This window comes from Artemia franciscana, chromosome 13 (assembly GCF_032884065.1).
Source record: "Artemia franciscana chromosome 13, ASM3288406v1, whole genome shotgun sequence".
NCBI classification, from domain to species: domain Eukaryota; kingdom Metazoa; phylum Arthropoda; class Branchiopoda; order Anostraca; family Artemiidae; genus Artemia; species Artemia franciscana.
In genome coordinates, this window is record NC_088875.1 from 15,190,874 (window position 1) to 15,217,979 (window position 27,106).

The following is a 27,106-nucleotide window of genomic DNA, read 5'->3' on the forward strand; positions in this document are numbered from 1 at the left end:
CTCTGCTTCCAATCTCTTGAGTTTATATTGTGAAGCTTTCTTTACTTTCTAGATTCCTCTAATTTTCACATTATCTATCACTCAGGTACTTTTTGTACAAGCCACCTCTTCTCAACTAAACTTAAAGCTGTGATCTAAACATTCTTCCCAAAGACATGATCTATTACTTCATAAACTATGTCCTTAAAATCATTGCATCAGTCTTATAAACTGCATCAATTACTGCACTCCTACATACCCAGGTATCTTGATTAATACTGCCAGTCTTTGTTTTATAATAACAAAATCAATGAGATTGGCTGTCTTACCATAATGTGAGTACAATGTTGACTTATGGGCCACTTTATGACCAAAAACTGTATTGGTTATAATTAGATTGCTATGCATACAAAATTGCAGCATAGTAAGATCCCCAGTAGCCTACTTGGCCTGATGTTCTGATCAAAAATGTATCTTTTCTATATATACACAGCAGGCTCCTAATCTTACACCTTATGTTAAAAGGGGTTAAATAGTTGTGATTTGATGATGTTTTGGAATAGACCATTCAGGATTTACTGACTACAATCTTGGAAAATTGACAAAAGCTACCTCTACACCTGAGCCTATTTAAAGTGATTAGTTTCACAATACTTTTCTTAGATTATAGTAAATCTATGCAAGGTTGACTGTGTCTGTGAATAAGATATGTTCTTGTATCTTTAAGATTCTGTGTCAAAGATTAGACAACATTTTCTAAGATTAGGTCCAAGCTTTAAATGTTTGGCCAAGATTAGGCTCCCCTGTGGTCTCTCGGTATATTTAAAAGTATGAGTGTTGAACATAGCCTATTTAAAATGTTCAAGCTAATTGCATACTTGTTAAGAAGATTTTGACATATTCAATGATGAAACAATGCATTTTTTAGGTAGGGTAGGCCTAGGCTATGATAGAAATTTTAAGATGATCTAGCTGTTAATGAGTAGATTATTTGCCCAAGTACTGGGTATCTTACCCTAGTTTATGACTGATTTCCTTCCCTATTGCAAATTTGTCTAGGCTATCTATCCAAATCTTTAACAACCTGAGCATTAACACCCCTCTTTTCTCATCTATATTTCTGTTCTTTAAACTAACTATGCCTAGCCTTAACTTAATTTAGGTAATTATGTGATAGCTGAAGAAAAGCATGAACCAGCTTTAATTTGACAACCTAAAGAACCTAGAAGATTTATTAGGCCTATGGTAGATTATCATAGCCTGATCAGTTGTGATTATCTTACCTCTGGCAAAGATTTGCCATGACTCAGGTTATAAATTTTTACATCATTCGAATTAATAACTAGCATATTCAGTCAATATTAATTTGGTCATTTCACACAATTAATTTGGTCATTTCACACAAAATATCTTCTCTTTGGTTTGGAATTCGCGTGTTAGGAAATTTTAAATTGTTGCCATTCAATTATAGATAGCGTTCAAAAAAAGTCAGCAAGCTTAGATATCTAAAAGCGATCGATTACATTTTGCTTATTTATTCTGGAGCTTAATGCTAATCGTTCTATGAGACTATTTTGGCGTATGCTTTTCCTATCTGTCATCTCTTACTAACTAAACTTATTTTTTTATCATTTACTTGAATTTTTTGTGGCTGAAAAGCAATTTGTTCAAAAGAAACCGTGTGTCTCGTAGTAACCCATGCTCTCAGCTGATGGAAAGGTGCATCTTGAAGAAAGCTGGGAATGTTCTTCTTTATTCCACTGGTGGATCCAGGGGGACCCAGGACCTCCCTCCACCAATGATTTTCCAGGAACCATAATTCCTTGATTTTTCACTCCTTTTGTCAATTTGATCAATTATTGGTGGCCTTGTCACACTGGATCCCCCAAGATTTTACTCTAGATCCTTTGCTTTATTTTCGGTAAATTATGCTGGCAAACCAATTTATTTGAAACATTTTGAGGAAACGTGGAATTATCGTTGCTAAAATATGGAAAGCGGTAATATAGCCGCACGTGGAATCAGCTGTAAATCAAGTCTGAGAAACAAGGTCGGGGCTCAAAATTATTTATTTGACGATCAAAGTTAATCAAATTAATCTTATGATCTTTTGTGCAGCTTTGCATGGATATGAAAAATATTTGAATAAAAATTAAGGCAAGATTTTAATAAGACTTTTTATGTATTTTGATACAACTTCACTCAAAATAGTTCATCTGCCTTCAAAACAAAGGACATTATTAAAAACGAGACCACGTCATCGTTTACTAGCATTTAAAAGAAGATTCAGGATGTTTGATAAGATGCTAAGGCCTCTGAATGACAGAATACCCAGCGTTGAGAAAGGCTGCAAAATGTACAGTTCAGGACGTGAAAGAAAGTGCTGAAACCTATATAACAAATGATTTTGAGACCCTGAGCAAAAATCGATAATTACCAATATTTACTAGCAGACAGTTTTACAAAAATACTCGATATATTGTACAGTTTTACTCAGTATATTGTACAAAGGCTTAAAGAAAAAGGTGACAGGTGAGCAGCGCTAGTTTTAGCATCGTCTGTTAGTCAATTTGACGATATTCTTTGTCTTTTCGAAATCATAAAGAGCAAAAATATTTATATTCCTTTTTTTTCAGTTAGTAGCCACAACACTCCCCAACATCTCACCTCTTCTAACTGGCGCCATATTATAATCCTTACGAAGTCTTTTGGCATCCTATTATACAAATTTGGAAAATCGGTAATGCTACCTAGAAAATGGTTTGAAGTCCCAAAATAAGTGGAACATGATTATACAGTGTTAAATTAGATTTCATTTCAAATAAATCTTGCTGAAACATTTTTTTTTCTAAACTCGTTGAAAAATAAACTAAAATCTTTTTTCATTCTTATCATTATTACCTCATTAACTGTCCTTTCAATTCAATTTTCACGTTTATCTTTCCTTGGTTAAAAGCACTAAAATTTTATAATTCTTACATTCAGTTTTCTTAGACAATTCTGTTTTTTGTTTGTATTGACTGCAGAAAATTAGTTCCCAAAAATGTATCAATAGCTGCACGCATTATAAAAATAAAAAAGGAAATTTATTTTAACCAACTAAACAATATTAAAACGAGTTAAGTTACTAATATAAGCTAAGAATTTCGTTGTTATTGTGGCTAGTTTCGAAAAATACTCTTCCAGGACTGCCAATTTAAATTGCAGCATCTGCATCTAGTATATTTTAATATAAGGAATAGATTATACTGCAGGTGAGTGACCTGGCATTTCCATCCCATAGAATTTATTCGTTGTAGAGAACTCAAAATACTTTGGAAAGTTGCGTAAGAGGATAATTCCACAAATGGAATGATGCAAATTGTTATTATTATCATAAAAGGTTTATATGTTTTAGGGTAAAGGCAAGAAGGGATTTATAATTCAGAACCTTTATATTAACTTTAAAAAGTTATAAGAAGACGTATAAAAAAGCATAGGGTGCATTTCTTTTTCCTGCATTCAAAATCTTACACCAATTTTTAACGGTGCAATTTACACCATTTTTTAACGGTGCAATTAGTTTTAAAAGATATTACTTATGAGACTTTTCAACGAGATTTTACTGTTTATAGCTGAAAAACAAAAACCAAGAAGAACAAACCGGTTGTGATCATTATAAGTGCAACATAAACCATTTTGTAACTTTTCAGAAAAGCCAAAAACAGAAGTTTGTCGGCTGTGGTCACTCTGAAGGATAAGACTAATGGAGATATAGGGAATATATTCTAAACAAAACTTTTATGCTCTTTTTAGCGGTAAAAATTAAGTTCAAATATTCTAACCAAACCCAAAATTATTCCCATTTTATGGCGCAAGTCTCCTTTTTCCTATAGATAATTCCTATCCTCTTGTCAGAAGTGTTCTGAGCGAATTCAAAATGTGATCCATTGTTGGTGTATGTCTTCTTTTTTTGTTGACAAAAAAGAAGACAAATGCCATTAGGCTATCCATAGGATACTCTTCCGTCAAAGCTGGCGTACATTCCTTTTATCTTCGTAACGGCACAAGATAGGATGATTGTGACTGCACCGTTCGGTTTCTCATGCTGAGTTTACTCAACACATACATAACTCATTGTTGACCAAAATGTCATAAGTCGCACTTTTAATTATAAGAGCTGAAACAGTATACCAAATATCCATTGTGGACTGAAACCTTGTTTATGTTTCTACTTGCTTCCAAGAGTATGTAATTTCCATCCAATTCTTTACTTCAATTTATGTGGAATAAAGCATGCTTACATTGCGTTACAAAAAAAGCGTAAAAAAGGTAGAAAGAACCAGACCTTTCCAGCATAATACTCAGTAGCAAAGGGGTGAAAATCCTGAAGAGAGAAGTGTTTTCCGGATTTTTACTCTTAGTATTCGAAAATTTGCTTAGTTTTCTCATTTTGTATGAAATAAGGTGTAACAACGTTTCAGGCCTACTTGCTATTTTGGATAATAAAGGTTACAATTTTAACACTGTTTTGCCTCGCGTCTGGGGGACCAAAGCGATCTAGTTTTTCAAGGGATCGATTTTTTTTCTGGGGGGGGGGGGGGTAAGAAGACTACGAATTTTGCTTTGGAGGAATTTTGCTGAGTTATCACAAACCGGTGTAAGCTACTTTCTTTCAATTTCCATGCCTGCCAGGCCCTTCACTAGTATAATAAATTTATGACATACAGGGTAGTTAAAGAATAGATAATTTGGTCCCCATACATCTGAATAGATATTTTTTTTTACATACATTTCTTCTAAAAAAGTTATTTTGATTTTCCGCTTACAATTGCAAGGGGGGGGGGGACTGTGAAGTAAGAAGTTACTACTATGCCAATTAAGACGAGCTTAAGACCTAGTTTTTCTAATTACAACTACAATTAACGAATATTTAGGCTGGTCTGAGAAAGCACATAACAAGAATAGCAAAGGATTCATTTTAATTTTTCAGATACAAAATACCAAATCACACATGCATACTTTAAAGGCGTCACGCAGCTCAATATGGTCTTCCTCCAGCTCCTATAAAAAAATCATAATAAAAATTATTTTTTTTTACACTGAATAAACCTAAACTTAGAAAACTTTTAACTTAAACAAATATTACCAATAATGATAAAAAAAAGATTAACAAAAGCACAAAAAACCAGGACTGTGGAGGAGGTTATAAATTATAACCAATTCTGACTCCAACCCCGACTCCAACTACAAAGGCCGATACAAATTGTGAGACATATAGAGAGGACTTGTAAGCAACAATCGGCTGTGAGTTAATCATCACATTCGGCAATGAGGGGTTAGCAACTTTTGCTAGTTGATGTATTTATTATTTGTTTCCAGTGTATTTGATGGTAAAACCAATTTGGTTCCAGTGGTAAGACATGTAGAGGACTTGTAAGTACTAATCTGCTGTTAGGCTACAGTCCACTTCAGCGATGAGGCGTTTGCAACTATGCTAATTGGTGTACCCATTTATTTGTTTCCGGTGAACTTGATGCCTATCAGGGGAGAGGGACTTACAAGTAAGAATCGGTTCACTTTGGGCGGGAAACGGCTGTTAGCTTATAATCATCTTCGGCAATGAGGGGTTTGCCACTTTTGCTAGTTGGTGACAATATTTTCAATATACGGGCTCCAACTCCGAGTACATTCAGCAAAAATTCCTAAAACTCACGAGTTCAGGGTCGTATTAATAAGCTCAAGACATTTCCAATATACCGATTTCAACTCCGACTCCATTCACTAAAAATCTACGAAAACTCCATGAACACAGCCCTGTTATAAAGCATCATTTAACTAGATTTTTAGGTTACAACTCGAGACATTTTCAATATACCGATTCCAACTCCGACTCCATTCAGTAAAAATCTACTAAAACTCTAAGTCCACAACCCTGTTGTAAAGCATCATTTTTTAAATTTATTTATTTATTTATTTTTTTGCACAGCCCTTTTTTGCACAGTCCACAGCCCTGCTAAAGCATCATTTAACTAGAGCTGGAATCCTTATAACCAACTCCGACTCCAGACATTTTCAATATAACGACTCCAACTCCATTCAGAAAAAAATTAATATGACTCCGACTCCAAAGCCCTGTTTTAAACCTCCCATTGACTAGATTTTATAAGTTATAACCGACTCCGGCTCCAACTCTTAGTCGACCCATTTTCAATATACCGATTCCAACTCTGACTCCATTCAGTAAAAATCTACTAAAACTCTAAGTCCACAACCCTGTTGTAAAGCATCATTTTTTAAATTTATTTATTTATTTATTTTTTTGCACAGCCCTTTTTTGCACAGTCCACAGCCCTGCTAAAGCATCATTTAACTAGAGCTGGAATCCTTATAACCAACTCCGACTCCAGACATTTTCAATATAACGACTCCAACTCCATTCAGAAAAAAATTAATATGACTCCGACTCCAAAGCCCTGTTTTAAACCTCCCATTGACTAGATTTTATAAGTTATAACCGACTCCGGCTCCAACTCTTAGTCGACCCATTTTCAATATACCGATTCCAACTCTGACTCCATTCAGTAAAAATCTACTAAAACTCCAAGTCCACAACCCTTTTATAAAGCATCATCTAATAAGTTATAACCGACTCCGACTCCAGATATTTTCAATTTAACGACTCGAACTTCATTCAGTAAAAATTTAATAAAACTCCGACTCCACAGTCCTGTTTTGAACCTAAAAATAACTAGGTTTTAACCGACTCCGATTTCAACTCTAGACATTTTAAATATACCGGGTCCACTCAACCCTAGATTTACTAAGACTCCAACTCCATAGCCTTGCAAAAAACTTCTCAATTGAGCAACTACTGCGACAGAGCCAACAACGTCACTGTTTTCTAACTTTACAAAAAAAAACGACTGTTCTACCTATGGAATAACCTCGGAATCTATTTTTAAAAACAAAACATAAAGAAACTTGGATCCTAAGATTATTTTGCCATTCTTAAATTTTTCGTAAATGCTGCTTTTAATTTAATGACCAAAGTTCCAGATTATAAATTCAAGACCACAACAGAGCTAGAAAATACAGTCTATCCTATACTATGTTTAATGCATTCAAAAATAGTTTCACTACTATAGCTCCGTAGTTGAATGTAGTGGAGTTGTTCTTTTTTTTGTTTTTTTGCACAAGTAATGCATCCACACTATTTTATGACAAATAGTAGTGTGCCTATTTATATACGCACTAAACGTCGGACAAAGACCAAAGGCGCCGACAGAAAAATTTCCAGGGGAGGGGGGCAAGCACCAAAATATCAGTGGTGGTTGGGTGACAGGGAATATATTTCAGGATTTTTTTTTTCGTAGAAATAGATTTATTTTAAATACTTTTAGGAAAAACTCAAATAAAAAGAGCAATTAAATTGTATGCAAAATGAAATAAAATACAGTAAATTTTAAAGAACAAGGATTTCTGGTAAAAGGATCATTTTATTTAATCAATAATATATGTAATCATTTTGCGTTAAATTTTTAAAAGAAAATCAAATTCAAACCAAAATTACAGGAAGATTTAGCTTCTGTAGATTACAACAAATGTAGACTTGTCTTTATTCATTTTTTTATAATCATCCTGCCTGCATAGATACCACGTTTTGATTTTATAACGGCCATGTAAAACGTGCCTCTTTCATAACAGGACAGTTCTCCCCCTCAAACCTAAATCCCTTTTATAGTCAGACAGTAAAAAATGGCATAGCGAAAGAAAAACAAAATTTTAACTTACTATCCAGCTGTCAAATTAACCCTCTTTCTTATTGTTCTATTCAACTAAATAAAATGAACAGGTTCACAAAATTTTTCGTCACAAGAGAATCAAATAGTTTGTGATTAAAAAACAGGAAGTAAAAAGCGACTTGGACCAATATTCACCAAAACTGAAAATAGAAGTCTCATGACAATTACTATACTGGGAGTATTGGCATTTTGCGTTGATTCTAAATATATAAAATTCTTTCAGTTTATCATTACCCACCAAAAACCAAAAATCTGAAAAAATGATTGAAAATGATGAGGTAATTGATTTAAAAGTATCAATAACTATATCTTAAGCTTCCCAGTTGCAAAAGAAGTAATGCCACACGGTGGCAGTACTGGATTCAACCAAGTTAATTCACTTTATTTGTAATGAAATTAGGCTATGTTTGGTAATTTGTAATTGCGTAGCAGCTATAATGAGGGGGGTGGGGTGAGTCATTGTTTAGGTGGGATAGGGTAGATTCCCCAAAAAATACATTTTAATGGACGAACTGCTTACTCTTCATGATGTTTCCGATAAATGTTGAAAGAGGTAGGGTGGGAGTAGTAATTAATTAAATTATTTCTCTATACAGCTAAAATGTTACACTTCCATATTTACCAGCACAGAGGTGGAAAAGGCAAGGCAGGTCATCATCACCCCGCCAGGAAACTTCTTGGAGATGGCAAATGCTGTTAGGAACTTAGTTTTCAGCAATTTCAAATGGTGTTATTTTCTTTTTCTATTTATATGAAGTAAGATAAAGAGGAATACGGCATTAGACTTTACAATCCCTACCGGCGGTGCTGATTACCATTTCTTGGCCCTTCAGCCAGGTTGTGCAATGGGGGGTTGGAGGCCAACCATCCTGTGCTTTCGCACACCCTTCCTGTTTACTTTCCCCAGATTTCTTGAGGTTTCCATTTAGAGCTGGGTCGACTCTGACTGAGCTTCCAGAGTCACAATGTATTCAAAGAAATACAAGCAATGTATTTATCAATAAGATTTTCCATCCATACAAACAATAATACTCCTTACAAGTATTATTACCTATTTCATCCAACCCAACTCCTAATTCATCCAACCGAAATTATTGAGAAGTAATATTAATAATCACTTTTTACCAAAATTACTATTCACCATTAATTTTTTAAGTATATTCAAATTTTATTCAAAATTGAAATTGTAAATTAACACGTAGTAAGGTACTAATCAACATACAATTATTATTTACACATTTTAAAAGCAATTAGCCAGGGATTTAAGGGACCAGTACCTCAAATTATATTTTGGTTAGGCCTAGGTATGATTTGGAAAACAATCAGAAATTAAATCAAAGAAGAACTTTTCAAATGAAAGCAAGGATCAGATTTGAAAGCTATTTGAACAGATTATTCTTTATATGAAGGGGGCTGTCTCCTCCTTAGCTCCTTACTTATTATTGTGAAGTTTGGCTCTTTTCAAATTTTAAAGAAAATTTGCAATTGCAAAGATAATATTTTTCAAAGCACTAGAAAACTTTTGCATAATGAACAAGGTGATGAGAAGGGAGCAGTCCCCTTACACAGTAATTTATATTAGTTTTAATTCTTAAAGTTGCTCCTTACTTTAGTTGAAAAACTTTTTCTATTTGTTTAATTACATTTCATGAAACTGTAAAGTTTTCTGAATACAATGCTGAAGCGTTGGACGGATATTTTTTTTAAACAATTTTCTTTTTTTTAACAATAATTCTTTTTTACTATTATCGACAGTTTCGAACTTGGTTATCAAACACCAAGATATTTAATGCCTTTAGACTCAATTGTTTATAAAAAGCAAAGCATTGTCGAAGTAGTTTGTTCAAAGTAAAACATTAAAACGAAAATTAAGAAAATCAAGTAAAAAATTTTAATTCAATATTTTTAATCTAACTTTGAATACTAAAAACCAATATATTCAACGCTTTTATACTTCATAACTGTAAACATAACTGTTCATAACATTTTTCAAAGTGATAACTAGATAAATACAATCACTCCTGAAAAAAAGAAATGATAATAAAAAACACAAAAAAAACGTATCTATTCAGGAGGAAAATAAAAAAAAATCCCAGCATTCTATTCAGGAGAAATATTTCTGATTATAGTGGTTTCATATATCAGTTCATGGGTACTCTTGCAAGCAAAAATTGACGGCATATTTTTACCGAAATTGCCCCTTATTAAGTTGTTTTCCTTATGTTTTCTATAATTATACGAACTTTCTTGTGTACTAATAACTGCACTAATTACTAATAAACAAATACATATTTAGGGCCACCATAAAAAGCTGATTCTTTGATTGAATGTTATCAATAGTTAGGCTCTTACACTTTCGTTATTGACAAGGATCGTTATTTACTTACCATTCATTGCTATGAAGAAATTAATTTTTTGTGTTACTCCAACCAAATCATATAGGAAACATGTTTGTCGAAAACTGGAAAGGGGTCACTATGTCACAAAGCAGAACTTAAATTTTCCTTATTAAGGGTCAAAATCTATTAGCAGGCAGCCAATAATGGGGCAACACACATTTTTTCCATGGTTTCCCCCCGTTCTGCTCTTTTCCCTTTGGTTTCCTTATAATTACTTTATAGTCCCAAGTTTCCAAGAGGGGTGGCATGCCCCCCTCCCCCTGTCGGCGCCCATGACAAAAGACTATACCTAGCAGAAAAACGCAAAATTCCCGTTGACTACTCGTAATTTGGGGTCTCCGAGCCGTACTCGGAGTACGGCTATTTAACTGACCTCCTTATAACTTTTTTCTTGTTTAAACCACTTTTCTCATGATTGAAAATCATCAGTGTTACCTTTTGAATTTTCAAATAAATACTCAAAGAATGATAATAGCACATATTCTTCAAATACAGTTAGCACACCAAGCATCTGCGGTAGAAAATATTAGACAACAGAAGATACAAAATTCTTTGTTTACGAGCATTATTTGACATATTATTGATTGATATTTGGCTCAAAGAATTCAATGTAATAAATCTCTATTACACTCAGATCGAAGCACCAGACAAAAGACTCAAATTAAGGTTTGCTTATTCGTCTCTGTAACAACCAGTAAAACGATTCTAGTCGAGACTACATAAATATGATATACAGGAACTTGAATATCCATACTCAGTGGCTTACTCAGTGATATACCAGGACTTGTAATTTACCAGTATATTGAGTAAAAATAGGGAGGGTGGTACTTCTCCCCAGAAAAACTGCAAAAATTGTGGCCTAAAAATTCATTTCTTAGCGTTTCAACCATTCTCTGCATTAGAAAAGATAATTCTTCTAATAGCCTCCATTACTGGGACCTGCGTACACCAGTTTTTCGCGATGCAATGCCTTAGGTATGGCAGTTGCTCTGAACATACCAGAATTTGCATGTATTACTGCCATACTGCGATACTCGGTGACATACTAGGACTTGTATTTTACCAGTATATTGAGTAAAAGTAAAGAAGGATTTGCTTCTCCCCAGAAACACTGAAAAAGTTGTGGTCTAAAAATCCATTTCTAAGCATTTCAACCGTTCTTCTGATTAGAAAAATAATTTTTCTAATACGCTCCATTACTGGGACCTGTGTACACCAGTGTTTTCGCGATGCAATGCCTTAGGCCTGGGAGTAACTATGAACATACCAGATTTTGCATATATTCATTACACTAGTTTGAAGATTGGAAGTTCCTACAACAAAAGAACCGTAGACTAAGGATAATTTTAACATTGAATCCCCAGTTCATGCTCTTTTGGAACAGAATCTGAATTATGGTCGCTTACAAAATCCTCCAAGAATCTTTAAAAGTAACGTAAGATACTTTCCGTCAAGCTAACAAAAAACGAAAAAAAAAAAAAAAATAAAAATCATCACCAGTTATTTTGATTCAAGAATAAAGCATTTTAGGATATTAAGCACATAATCGTTTAAAAAAATCAGTTAGAAGTAATAAAAGTATTTTTTATAGCTATGTATATCATATTGTTTTAATATCCTAAGACTCACCTCTCATGCCGGGTGGTCCTCCAGGCCTTGGCATATTTCCCATACCCATTGGAGGCATTCCCATCATTGGTCTCATAGGTGGCATACCAGGACGGGGAGCCATCCCTCCCCGGTTCATACCTGGTGCCATTGCTTGCGCTGCTGGGCCACCCACACCCCGGACTGGGCCTTGTAATCCTAGAAAAATCATTGATTAAGAACTGAGCTCTTAAATTTTCTTAAATAAATTCCAAAAGAAGGATCAGTCAATATATAGAATCATATGCTAGTTTGGCGACCGAAATCCCCCTTATAGCCTCTAAAATTGTTGCCCAATAACAATAATTTTTCTCTAAAATCTCACAAGTTCAAAAATAATATGTACAACAGTCAGTTTTTCCATTTTGAGCTATTTTGTCCACATTTAGCCTACACAGAAAATAGTTTACCATTACCTTTAAGGGAAGCTAAAAACAAAAAGGAAAAAGTAGAAGAAAAAACAAGGGCCCAGCTTTAAAGAGAGTTACAGGAGACATGTATCAAGGAAAAAGAAAGAAAAGGAAAAGGAAAAACGAAAAAAAAGAGAAAAAACAAGGGTCCAGCTTTAAGCAGAGACACAGGAGACATGTATCAAGGAAAAAGAAAGAAAAGGAGAAAAGAAAAACACAAAACAAGGGTCCAGCTTTAAACAGAGACACAGGAGACATGTATCAAGGAAAAGGAAAGAAAAGGAGAAAAGGAAAAAGAAGAAGAAAAAACAAGAGTCAAGCTTTAAACAGAGATGCAGACGACATGTCTCAAGGAAAAAGAAAGAAAAGGAAAAGGAGAAAAGGAAAAAGAAGAAGAGAATATAAGGGTCAAGCTTTAAACAGAAATACAGGAGACATGTATCAAAGAAAAGGAAAGAAAAGGAAACAAAGAAGAAAAACAAGGGTCCAGCTTTAAACAGAGATACAGGAGACAATTATCAAGGAAAAAGAATGAAAAGGAAAAGAAAGAAGAAAAGAAAAAGGAAAATTCAGGGGTCCAGCTTTAAACAGAGATACAGGAGACATCCTTATAAGCTCCATTTATAACCATCTTATTTAAAAGATATTCATAACACATTCCATGTAAAAAAATATGATCAAAAAGCTTGATCGAATCAAAATAGAGTAGTGAACTAGTTGCGTAAATGATCATGGATGCGACCCAAGCAAAATTCAAACTTCAAATGATTACTTCCAAGCTTAAATATGTACATATTCTTAGGGGTATTCAGCTAACGTTTCGCTTCCAATTAGCAAAGGTGGTTTGTTCTTTTGATTTTTCTTTTCAATTTCTCAGTATTGTGGTTTCGTCATTTATGGACTTATTTGAAAGGTTAGTCCTTTATTATAATAGTAACACTGAAGACGACTTGGCAGTCGTCTTAAAAAATTTTCTCATTTGAAATTTTTTTGGAAGAACAGGAAGACAAGTCTGCGTCCCAAGATTAAAATATTGGAAGCTACAGCGGTGACAGTGGTCAAATATGGTCCTGAAACGTGGCACTAGAGCTTTTAATTTCTGATCGAGTGAGCCCTTTCGCGATAATCTAGGACCACTGGGTCGATATTATCACCCCTGGAAAAAAAAATCTTTCTTCTGGGTAAAAAATACAAAATTCTACATTGTTGCAGATAGGAGCTTGAAACCACTTACGTAGGGTTTTCTGATACGCTTAAATAGATGGCGTGTAAGATTCTATAGCTTTTAGAGGGCGTTTCCTGCTTTTTTGAAAATAAGACAAATTTTCTCAGGCTCGTAAATTTTGATGGGTAGTCCCTATCTGATTTTTTTTTTGCAATATGACAGCCGCCGAAATCTAAAAAGCAATTAAGTGAAATTCTTTTTTTGTTAAACGGGATTTCCAGCCCACCTACTGAAATATTGGACGGGTTCGTCTAAACTGTTTTCCTGCACCTTGTCTGATTTTAGGATATTAAGAAATTGCTGTGTTTCCCAAAATGTCTCATCTCTCTTCTTATCATTGGCAAAAATAGTTGTAAATTGCAGCTAATCACGCATAAAGTAAATCCTCTCCAGAAGTTACAGGATACCGTTTAGTAATGTACGATCACGGTTATAGCTCCTGGCTCGAGCAATAGCAAATAGGGTTCGAAAGGTCAATACTTGGCGAGCATACTTTTCACATTGTTTTGGGTTACATGTCCTACTTTTAGATTTATAAAAACCATTTATTCCTTTAAGAAAACATTGTAATGGAAATTATGATAGTGGCTATTGTAAACCACCCAATGAAATGATAGAACTTGCTTTAGTAGTGTTAAATTTACCTGCTCCCACGATTATATTACGTTGTGATGCTACTGGTTCAACTATTTTGCTTGAGGCAATACGGAAGCTTAAAATTATTTTGAGAACTTCAGCGTCTGATCACCATCAAAAAGACAAACGGGACATTAGCAAATCCTCCAGGACACTAGCTATTATCAGATAGCTGTCAAGGATCTGTGGTTAGACTGTAAAATTTCACTGAAAAGACGGCCAAATTTTAGTAGCCAAATTGCTCGAATGACAATTCCTCTGAGCTGATTTTTAGCGTCTTTCTTAAATCTTCAAATAAAAATCTAACAATACTTCTAATAATAAGATCATGAAATAGTAAGAGAAACTAAAATAGCGACGATGACCACACTGCCTTTCCATAACAAACAAACACAAAGTAGAAACAATAGGAAAAATCTTTTCAGGACAGTGGAAATATAAAGTGGAAATATAGACAGTGGAAATATATATATATATATATATATATATATATATATATATATATATATATATATATATATATATATATATATATATATATATATATATATATATATATATATATATATATATATATATATATATATATATATATATATATATATATATATATATATATATATATATATATATATATGTATAACGAAAAGAGAAATCATCAATGCAAACGCACAAACACATTAAAAAAAAAAAAAAGTAGAAAGGGAAAACTGTTTTCCTAAATTAGTGATTAATATAGACCAGCACTTGAATGAGGCCTTAACCCTACTCATCCATACAACCACATAGGTCAAACAGCATAGCCATACACAATCAACCATAAAGAATAATCCATTCATGTCGTCAATAATTATAAGTCGTCATTTACCAAACAATAAAAACAGTAAAGACAAATAATTCAGAGGCAACAACCCAACACAAGGGCTCATCAGGAGAATACACTTGCCTATAGGGTTTCGGCACTTTAAATTCACTACCCAGTCAAGTGTTGTGCCTACCACAGAATATCCATGGAATCCCCGTGTCAGGTATCACCCCCAAAATACATGCCTATGAAAAAAAAACCCAGCAAATGTAGAACAACCAAGTAACACCAAAGCAAGCTTATCCTGTTAATATATTACTCTTTTTAGCAGCAATAGGTAAACTAGCAGCAATATATATATATATATATATATATATATATATATATATATATATATATATATATATATATATATATATATATATATATATATATATATATATATATATATATATATATATTCTTTCTCGTATTCTGCTGAAGACGGCCCTTGGACATGGGGCCGAAACATCTACAGATTTGATTTCCACTGTCTTGAAAAGATTTTCCCTATTGCTTCTACTTTGTGTTTGTTTAATAAGAGAAACATTTCCTCCGAATTTGTAATTAGCATTTTCTAAGGGTAATTAAAAGAAGAAAAAAAAAGATACAAGATAAACTCAGGAATCCAATCAGCAATAACAGGGTTTATTGACATAAAATTTTGAGCATAGGATTTCATGCATTATCCAACATTAAAGATATGCCTAAAGCTTTACAGATTACATTGGTTATAATCAGTTACATCTACAAAAATTTGTAAAGAAATTTAAGTTTAACATGTCAAAAGCCTTAGGACCCAGAACTGGTGTTAACAGGCTTTGTAGTGTTATATTTGTATCAGATCCTTTTGATAGCTAGTTTCAAGGAGGCTGTTCAATAGTGGTCAACTTTTTCATACTTTCAGAAAAAAAAGAAAAAAAAATATAATAAAGAGAATAAGAATGGACATGAAAACTGCATCATCAAACTGAATACGTCTGAGAATCCTGAACAGGCGTCAAGGACTTTCAATAAAATTCTATTTGAATCAGCCCCATCTGATTGCTAGTTCAATGAAAGACTGCTAGTTATGATCAATAATGGTCTGCCAAAGAAAAAAAAAGCAGACTGTAAAGTGAAACGCAGAAAATAGGAAAGCAGAAGGCACTAAATGCCTTCAGCCTACAGAGACAGATAGTTTCATCTTTCATCTTACAACCACTTTTTCTGGATGGACTCTAGTTCATCAGAACAAACCATAACCGTCTTTTCCTTACCTGGAACTGCTCCAGCAGGCGCTGCGGTTGCCACCCCTCTTCCTGCAGCTCTTCCAACCCCTGGGCCGGCTGGGGCTCCTGCAACTGGAACTCGAGCTAACCCTTCCTCTGGGGGAGGGGGGCCTTCAACCGTCATATTGACTACTTGATCTCCTCTTAACAAAACAAAGCCTAAAATATAGATAAAATCATAAGAGATATTCAGCAAAACTACTCCTTTCATTAAAAAATCTCTCCCATGGATAATCTTCCCCCTGGGCTTGACCCTTAGGATTGGGGAGGGAGGTCAAAGTCTACTTCTTATTTAGGATTGAGGGTCAACTCCAACAGTCTATTTTGAAAAAAAAAACTCTTTTTAATTTTTCTTAGAAAGGAATACCTGGGACCAATCTCGAGGGACAATCCACCCATATCTTAATCTTTTCTTATGAAAATTAGGAGCTGAGATAAACAAACACAAAAAAAAACTTTTAGAGATTTTAAACCGGTACGCAGTACTTTCTTCCAAAATAAATCAAATTAAGTAAAAACTATGATTTGGAAAATTCTAAAATGAATGGGGAGAATGATATTGCATATTTTTATTTTATTATAAAAAACCAAAAAAGCTTGGATGATTTTTTGAAAATTGCCAACTGATCCAATAAAATCATGTATGGCGCACTCAAAAGTAATTACAAATTACACTAAGAGAGGAGTGCTTTGGATTTGCATTTAAGCAAGAAACACGGCCTAACCATGTTTTGCACTGGTCGAGAACTGCACCTCGTGGCAAATCTTGAAAACGCTCTGAATTTGCAAGATCAAAGAAGTGTCCAAGTTGATCATCAGATGTTCCGATCGTCAATTCAACCGAGCTAGTATCATATACATTTCCCGTACTGACAGTCCATTTATCAACTGGGTTGTACCTATTTGTAGAAACGGAAAAGAACGGAATGAGATTATTCAAAAGTTTGTCTACGAATCTGCAAAGCTTCAGGGAAGTTGGAGCTACCGTCTCTCTATTCATTCCTGCAGAGTCTCCCAACTCAAAAACCACAAGCGTCCCTCCCGACATCAAGGGTTTCTGGCCTTAAACAGCGGGAACACCACGGTACAAAAATCTATCAATAAAGAAGACACCGCTTTCGAGAAGCAATGAAGTTGCCAAGAATTAACTGGATCATCTGGTGACAGCTGCAACTTCATTTTGGCGAGGCCATCAATGTTTTTGTTCAGTATATTCATAATTTCCCATGGTAGGAGCTCCATCTTAGAGGGAAAGGAAAAAGAACAGATATGGTTTCCTAAACATCAATAATCCCTTCTAAACTAAGTACGAAATCGGTGTGCGAGATTTTATTCAAATAATCATCTTCATTGTCGCATAGTAAGGACAACACCAAAGGTTAGTTGTCCCCAAAAGTTCGGAAAACTTATGCCGAGTATGTAGCAAACCTAATGGAGGAAAAAAAATAATGGCTTCCTTAAACTGGCATCTTGTGTCTCGGCAAGGGTTATCATTACTTCGTAACTTTTTCCATAACCCATCTTTTTGTGACTGGTGGACATGAGGTCACAAAAACCTGAGACGCACTGTGATAGGTTTCGGGCATCTTCTCAAGCCAATTTAATGCGATGTGCTGGATTCCAGTTAGATTTATACCAGGAAAAATCGCAGAGACCAATAAGCGTCAAAAGATGAATGGGCACATGACACGTGAAATACTGTCCATCCATCATACCACTCACAAGCTATTGCTTAATATCTTCAACCACCAAAGATTGATGTTTCAAAGCTTCAAGCATAGCCGCTGCGATGTTTAATCCTGTATGCCCACTAACGACTGGTAAGTCCACAACGAAATAATCAAGAAGTCCAGTAAGGAAAGAAATAACACCATCAATCTGGAACGTTCGCCTAATTGGCGTCATCTAGTCGGTAATAATAGCAAACGGTGGCGGCCGTTAAGTAGCAAGTAGATTTGTACATCTTTGCAGTTGGGAATAAATTAGTTTGGCAAAAATGGGAGTAAGACTTGCGACAAACTCGCAACTGTTGTTCATTTCACCAACAGGAAGGCCTTTCAAGCTATCAAAAGTTCTATAGCCGTTGTATGGGAGCTGGGAACCAAGGCTCACTTCAAACTGTCGATAAGCATTCCGACCACAGATCAACACCGTTCTATGGTTTCTACACATAAGCTGATCTGCTTTGGACATTTTGGCAGTGTCATCTAGCAAACTTTGTTTATGAGCCTACGATTCTAATTGCCGAATTATTTTCGTCTTGGTATTTCTGATCTCCCTAGGTTGATTTGAGTCGGTAAAGTAAGTTCAAAGTATAACTTTGTAAGAGATTGGTTTAGTGTTGGTGAAGGTTAAAAACGTGTCTGAAGCTCAGTCTCTTTGTCAAAAATTAGAAACTTAAAATGTTTGTCTAAAACCGTTTGAAAGTCTTGGCGTCGTTTTGGCATTATGTGTCAATATCACCAAAAATTTGGCATCTCTAATACTACTAGGTTGGATATTTTCTAATAAAGAGCTTTTATTATACTTATAAACTAACGCTAGCTGGTCTGACTCTATGGTCACTGCAGAATGCGTGCCTTTGGTTCTGGGTCGTTTCTGGGGATTGGCTGGTGTGGAGTGTATGAGGGTTAAAAAGATAGCAACAGGGTTTACATTGATAGGCTCTGGGGCGCTTGAAGACCTACTGACTGTTCAGTGAACATGATACTTAAGCAAAGGCAATGAGTACTCAACTACTGAACTTGGTGGTATAATTGAACTAGGTAAGCTACCACAGTAATTGACTGGAAATTTGGTGAAAGCACTAGCCATTGAGTGTTCCCCTTTTAATCTGGAAGGCTGATTAGGGTGTTTTTGTAAAATATGGCCTTTGAATGTGTCACACCAGCCAGATACCTTGCAGTGCCCACAGTGAACAAGGCGCTTTCAAGTTGGATACATGTCTTACTAAAAGCAGAAAAGAAGCGGTTAGTAAAGTTGTAAATTTAAGTATTACATTGCAATTTGATAGTCTGAGAAAGTTTACCCCCCCCCCCCTCTTTCCTCTCATATATTAATATACAATACCTATCTTTGAATATGACCTGAAATTTATCATAAGTAGCCCATCGAGTTACTTTTTCAAGTTGAATTTATAAAAGTAATTTAGTACATTTTTGCTGAAGTTTGGCGGTATTCTGGTAGAGAGATGTAAAACAATAATTTCAATAATTCTTCAAACACAGATATCAGGTTGCAGAGTAAGAAATAAATTCAGACAGTTTGTAAGAAATAAGTCTGAAAATAACATAAAACTTCACAAAGAAACAATCTGGAACTAATAACCGAATTTCTACTTTCAAAAATAATACTGGATTTTTTTACGAATTGTATTTTTGGGGTCGATTCCGTTTTAATCTTCTATTGCCCGACTTTAAATATAGTCTATAGCTTAATTTTGCCTCATTGCGCGAGCAGAGCGGGGTGCAATTTTTACGGTAAGCAGATTGTATTTCGATAGAGTTTGAATGAGAAATTCAATTCTACGAAATTTTTTTAGAGTAAAAGAAAATCAGACTCAAACTAAAATTAGAGAAAAATTTGTTTTCTCCCAAGATTAAAACAGGTATAGACTTGTCTTTAGTCAGTGCCCTAAGCCTTAGGAAGAAAATTATGGATGGAGTAAAGACAAGAGCTTGTAAATACATCCCAAGGAGACATTCTAAGCTCAGAATTCATTCTCAGGAGTTTAAATTACCTCTCTTATATCAACAGCTTGGTACAAGCCTAGAATTAGGACTGTTGAGAAGATAAATTTTAAGAAAACAATTCTTAGTTCATAATATGCAGAATCATTGTAGTTCACACATTTCGATTGCAGCTCTACCATACCCCCCCCCCCCTAATATTCAAATATGTAGCCAAAATTATATATTTCTTGTAAGTTTTTCTGGTTCTTGATTTCGTAAGAGTGGGTTCAGTTTACAGGTTTAAACAAAAGGGTTGCTAACAGCTTAAAGCAAATAAGGTAATTTTTAAAAGATTAATAGCTGAAAATAAGAGAAAAGGATATTATGCTAAATGGCCCATTTAATTTCCGAGTAAAACCACAATTATATCTGAAAAGGGCATAAAAAAGGGATCAAGTGGCATGCTCATCTAATTCATAGCTCAATAAAGATAATAAAATTTACCATATAATCCCCCCCAACCCTCTCAGCATAGGTACCATGATTTGACTTTACATTGGTCTTATAAAAATGCCTTTTTCATTTTAGAATGACTTTTCACTCTAATCCTCTTTAATTTCTAGACCTTTGAAAATGTAACAGAATAGCAGAAGAAAACAAAATTAAAACTCACAATCTAGCTGTCAAAATAACCTTCTTTGCAGCAATGTTCAGAATTACATTGAACATAAATATGTTCAAATGAAATTCCTTACTGCAACACAAAATATTTGATGAAATGGTATAATCCCGTAAACATTATGCTTTTACTAACATAGGAAGAAAGGTCTATATTTCCATAATATCTATCTGGATTTTGATGGGTAGTAAATATTTGAGACCAAACTTTTGGAAAGTAGTAAAAAAAATTATGTCAAGTAAAGTTAGAGTGACAGTCACTAGGGGCAGATAGTCTCTAGTGATGAATCACTAGGGGTGGTAACTTTGAGTGACAGGTGATTTTCAGGGAGGCGACTTTTTTTTCAGGAAGACAGAGATTTGGGGATAGCGGAAGCACTGGCATTTTCTGACAATAGCTCCCAACAAATTTCACTAGGCCATGAAAACTGCCAAGCAGCATGGTCACCATGCTACCCCACTTTTTCCAAGCCGGCTTAGAGACAATTATAACTGGAATTTGCAAATTAAACCAAGTAAAAACAATCACTGTCAATTTGAAACAGGAACTGCTCAGAAGCTAAACTGAGCACATCTATAAACAGACAGTAGAGAAGATTTAATGTAGGTGTTTAGAGTCAATAAAAGCGTTTTGCCACTTAAATCTCAGATATACTGAAAAGTAAACTCAGTCAGATTGACTACTGAAAGGCTAATATTATAGCTATATTAGACCTACAGCTTAAAGGTTGGTAATATTTTTAAATACCATTTATAGCATATTTGAGGTCAAATTCAGTTATTACATATATGAAATTCTATAGAGTAGTAAATTTAAATGTTTTTAATCACTCATGTGGAAAAATAAAAGATAACAGTTCACTTCAATGCCATCATGTCTCACCTTTGCAAACAGGGTAAAATTCATCAAAATTTAAAGCTCTAGAATCAAGCAAACAAAGGAATTATAATATTGCCCAAGAAGGTTAAGAATAAAGAGTTTCAGCTCCCATTAAAACAAAACAGACAAAAAAAGTTAGTAAAACCACTGCAGACAAATTTACCAAGGGTTCTCTTTTCTTCTTTCTCTTGTGTGCCTTTCTTTGGCTTGGTTTTCCTGAACTCTTCACAGTCAGCAAGAATGAGATTCATATGGCGATCAAATGCTTTGAAGGTACCAATTAGAATCCGATTGTCAGATAGGATTATTCTCATTCTGAAGTTGATGTGTTGTAACATCTTATTATTCTTGCTTATAGTCTAGAATAGATAAGATCAATTAGGAATCACTTCCTCACTATGGGCTAGAGTTACCATCAGTAAAAAAAAACTAGGAGGGAGGATATCAATGTTCTTTGTTTTTAATAAGAGAATGTACAACATTATCATGTGTTTCCATTTATTTTATGTTGTATATAATAATAAAAAAAAGTGTCTTGTTTGATACAATTTTTAAAGCTTAAAATGGTCTGTAAAGAGAATATGGTACAGTTATTTATTATTTATTTATTAATACCAAATACGGTAAGCTTTCAAGCTTGTCGCAATAAATATAATAAATAGAAGTTATGACAACGTAATACACAACATAATACAACTGACAACATAGTACACACATATAAATCAATGAAAATAATGACTACAACAAACACTGACAAATAATAGCCTACTATTATTATTTAAACATGATTTACTTTGAAAATTTGTTTCTGCTAGTCTTGTTTTGAATTTATTTATGTCGTCTGTTAGAAATGTTTCAGCTGGAAGGTCATTCCATGGCTTCCACACCCTGCTGTAATATGAATGTTGGCCTATTTTCCTTTTTGAAAGTGAGGGGTACAATTTATGTGGGTGATAACGGGTCCTGTTAGTGTCATTAAATGTGAAGAACTCTGATGTACTTATATTATCAATGCCTTTGATTATATGGAATGTGTCAATAATGTCTGCCCTATCCCTTCAGAATTGAAGACTTGACAATCCTAGCCTGTGCAGTCTATTTTCATACGGCAAATGTTTCAAATAAGGTACAAGCTTAGTTGCTCTTTGCTTAGTTATTTGTTGTATTTTTGTTTTTATAAACTTCTAATAGTATACAAAGAAAGACAAGTGGCTCTTGACATTTTTTTGCTTAATTTCAAATCTAGTGCAAAAAATTTACTCTCACAGATCAACTGTGAAAAGTTTTTCTGGTGTTAAAGAATGGACACAACAAGATCAAGTTAAGGCAAAGTCTGATATGTATAGAGCCACATCCAGTTATATTAGTTGGTTCTCCAATACAAGCTATTGTGCTAGATGATAACAAATTTTAGGCTACATGAGATAAATTTCATGATAATAAATTCTAAATTATATAAATTTTGATCAGGAGGCCAAAACAAGAGCTGGGAAATTTCAAACTCCTACCTCTGGTTCTTCTTTGGCCTAGCTAAAAAACTTCTGAAGATAGGTGTCTTCACTTGGTAAGTTTTTCTAATTTGACTTAGAGGTATAAGATTAGTGTTTAGCTAATTTATATGTACTGTGCAAATGAAAAATAGGCTAGCACTGTGTTTATTTCCCAGTGACATAACTCCCATTTTATTTATATTAATATAAATATTTTATTCCTAGTTGTAGGCAGTGGTGGGCTAAGGCTAAAGTGAACCCTAGATAACATTGTAACTCTATGCATATTTTTTCAGTCATGACACATACTTTGCATTTGGTAGTTTGGTTTTAAAGCATATAGTATATGGTTCTACTCAATTATTGAGTTTCAAGGCATCTGCCTAGGTTGTCTAGTCCTTACTCTGCCCCTGTTGTAGAGAATCAGTGGTAAGCTGTTTTATTTTTATCCTGAAGCTTTGGGATCCCATTCTTTGTTGAGTCTCCTATTGAAAACTGCTGCTGCTTTTAAAGATGTTGTCTCTTAGCTCAAATTAATCCTGTCATTGACCTCACCTAGGCTAAGAAAAATTGTATCCTTGACTGATACAATTTTAAGGTTGACTGAGGACTTATGAAGCTTCTTTGAGTGACCCCATCTTTGTCTTTAAATGGCAAGCTATGCAGAGACCTTGTTTTTGGCTGCAATATTTTTATGTTAGTAGTATGTTGCTGTACCTGTGTTGAAATATAAATGAAGGTGGCTCTAGGGTATTATCTTATTACTTTATGGTGTTTTGTCAAGCCCAAGATTAATTTATTGGCTCTCCTCTGTATACCCTGAATCAGCTTTAAAGTGCTTCCCCCAAAGGGACAAGCAAGACAGGTTCCAAAATCAAGGACTGGAGTCACTAGTGCCTTGCCAAGCTCTAGGAACAGGAAGACTTTACATGACCAGTTGATGATAGTTTTTCTGATAAGTCCAAATCTTAAATTTGCTCTTGGGAATACTTGATTCAAAATGTCAGGATTTATGACTACAATGGTATTTTGTACTGATTTACAAGAATGCTGACATCTTTGGAAAACATTACTGTGAATATTGTAATTCTTGTATATCATCAGAGTTAAATTTTAGATCTTCTACAGCTGGCATGAAAAAAGCCCTTAAAGACACAGAACACTGAAAACATAAATTACGAGTAAAGATAATGGACAATTTCCATAGAAATTTACAATCACAAAGAAAAGTTTTTGCTTTATAAAGAAGAAATTAATATTTTGTGCATTAGATAGTGAAAACACTGTCACCTTTGCTAAATATTATTGAATGGGCAGCATATTTTCACTGGCAGTAGGGAAATTAATTTTTTCAACTTTCATCACTGTTGGCTTGGAAAATAAGGAATTCTTGTTTATGCTAAAACCCACAGAAGCAATGTAAAATACCATAATGAGATTATACAATCAGCAGTTGCTGTGTATATAATTTGGTGGTGAAATCCAACTAACTAGAAAATTATTTCCCTTAGGTAAAGTATAAACATCTAACTAGGTGATAATACTTTGTCCTAGTCTTTCTTACATTATCCAACTAGACAGATAAGTAAATTATCTTTGCAAAATAGAGAACACCTAGCTAGGTGGATAACACTTTGTTCTAGCAGGTCTACTCGAAGATCCAGCAGACCCCTCCCCCCAGATTTTATCTGGTGCCCTCTTTCCCAGCTTTTTTCTTTTTTCACCATTTTTTACAATAAATTTGTGAATTATTGGCACCTTTGTCACATTACATCCTCCATCCCCAATATTTTGCTATAGATGTGTCCCTGAGCATGTCTTACATTATTCAACTAGACAGGTAAGTAGCTTCTCTTGGTAATTTGGTGATAATATCCAACTAGCCAGATAATTATTTCTCTTATGAGTAGCATGAACATACAACTAGGTGGATAACTTTATTTTAGGCCCTCTAATATATATCCAACTAGACAGAAAACTAACTCTTCTAAGCAGACTAGTTATTAAATCCAAAAGGCTAGCCAAATAATTATTTTACTTAGGCATTGCATAAACATCTACCTAGGTGTATAATGCTTGATCCTAACCTGTCTTATAATACTATCCACTTAGACAGGTAAGTAATTTGGCAAGAATATCCAACCAGCTAGATAATTATTTCTCTTAGATGCAGCATGAACATCCAATTAGGTGGATACTACTTTGTCTTAGCCTTTCCAATATAAATATTCAACTAGGCAGAAAAGCAAACTCTCTATGTAACTAGATGACAATACCCAACTAGCCAGAAGTTAGATGTGATAATATCTGACTAGCTAGATATTTATTTCTCTTATGTGTAGCATGAATATCCAACTAGGCAGATAGTGATTTGTCTTAGCCCTTCTGATATATATTCAACTAGACAGAAAAGTAAACTCTCAATATAATCAGATGACAATATCCAACTAGACAGAAAATTATTTTTCTCAGGCAAAGCATTGACATCTATCTTCCTAGGTAGCAACACATGTTTAAAAGAATTTATAGGCTACTGCTGAACCAGATATAGACTATTCTTGCTATAATTAGCTATAACAAATAATTGGCTTGGTAGGCTACTTGGATATTATTACCACTAAGCTTTTGGATTTTATTGGTTGCCCAGTTTCAAATATATCAGTAAGGGTTAAAGTGAAGTATTATCCACCTAGTTAGATGTTGATTATATGTCTACAAGAAATAATTATCTGGCTAGTTGGATAGTATCACCAAATTGCTTTATGAATTTACTTATCTGCCTGGTTGGATATATATCAGAAGGAAAGTTATATCTGCCTAGTTAGATGTTCATGCTATTTCTAAGCTAAAAAAAAAAAGATCTGGCTAGCCTACATTGGATATAATCACAAGTTTGCATGAAGAATTTAATTATTGGCCTAGATAAATATACATCAGAAGAGTTTGTGTAAAGTATTATCCACCTAGTTAGAGACACTAAGTTGGCTCTCATGCTTTATTATATCTGGTTAGTGGGCTGGAATTATTTTTTTTTTTAATTATAACTATTTTTCTAGTTGTCTAATATCTTGTTTGCTCAAAAAGACTACAAAACTGGCTAACTAGTTGAAAATTCTAGTTAATTGACTTCTTGCTATCTTGGAAAGGGTGTAGGTTAGGAAAATGAAACTTTCAGGGATAGGTGTGCAGGCTAAAGTATGTTCCAGAAAGGTATTTTAAAGAAGCCATCTCCACTCCTTCTCCCTCTAGAGGGCCCTGAAATTTGCCTATATGACAGGTCTATACATATTGAAATTTGGACAAAACAACATTTTACCTTAATTTTCAGTTACTAGTTGCTGCCTTTAGTTCTGAAAATGCAATTCCTGTTAGGCTATTTGAGTAGAATTTTGAGCCATATCAATGTTTTTTTTTTCTTCAAAATTTAGGAAATGTATTTGTATATCTTTAAAACCTAATAAAATGGAATTGAGCAAAGTTATGAAGCTAAAAACAATTTTGTTGTACTTCAGTTAAGCAGAAGATCTATTTTGCAAGGTTTCAATTTTATTATAGACACGTTTTTAAAGGTCATCAAAGATCAGGGCCCTCTAATGGGAGAAGGAGTGGAGGTAGTTGCTTCAAAACACCTTCCCAGGACATACTTTAGTATGTAGATTCATCCCTGAAAGTTTCATTTTCCTAACCTAAACCCTTTCTGAGATAGCAAGAAGTCAATTAACTAGAATTTTACTGGATAATCTATGCAAAACTTAAGTATGGTTGGATATAATTTTTGCATTCTACAGGGCATACTCCCATACTTTACAAAACAAACTGCAACTATTTTCCTACCAATTGATTCGCCTAGCAGTTACTGTGAAAAGATTATCATTATAATATATTTTTCTCCATTAAAGGGCACAGTAGGGCAATGTGCCTTTAGGAGTGAGATAAGTAGCCTGATTGTTTCGAGCAATTTTTATATAGGATTCCTTCAAAGGGATCCCAGTAACTGTTATCATGAAATCCAGGAGGCTGTCACATAAACAAAGGAGGCGTACCATTTTGAAGGATGGAAAGATTCAAATTTGTCAAAAGATCCTTTTAGATGTTTGCTATTTACTCGTTGCTGCTTCCCAGTTAAAATTTCAAACTCGGCTGTGATGATTTTTTTCTATTTTCCCGGTTTCAATTCCAATTCTCAATTCTT

At 34.2% G+C, this 27,106-nt stretch overlaps 1 protein-coding gene across 1 annotated transcript; it reads right to left on the reverse strand.

Annotated features, from left to right (window-relative positions):
• Positions 1-4,923: 4,923 nt before the first annotated feature.
• LOC136034573 (small nuclear ribonucleoprotein-associated protein B-like) lies at positions 4,924-27,103 on the reverse strand. Its single transcript, XM_065715816.1, has 5 exons — positions 26,958-27,103; positions 21,588-21,783; positions 16,184-16,354; positions 11,792-11,968; positions 4,924-5,022 (listed from the first exon to the last, which is right to left on the reverse strand). The coding sequence occupies exons 1-5, from the start codon at positions 26,958-26,960 to the stop codon at positions 5,000-5,002; spliced, it is 570 nt and encodes a 189-aa protein (XP_065571888.1). The 5' UTR covers positions 26,961-27,103; the 3' UTR covers positions 4,924-4,999.
• Positions 27,104-27,106: the final 3 nt, after the last annotated feature.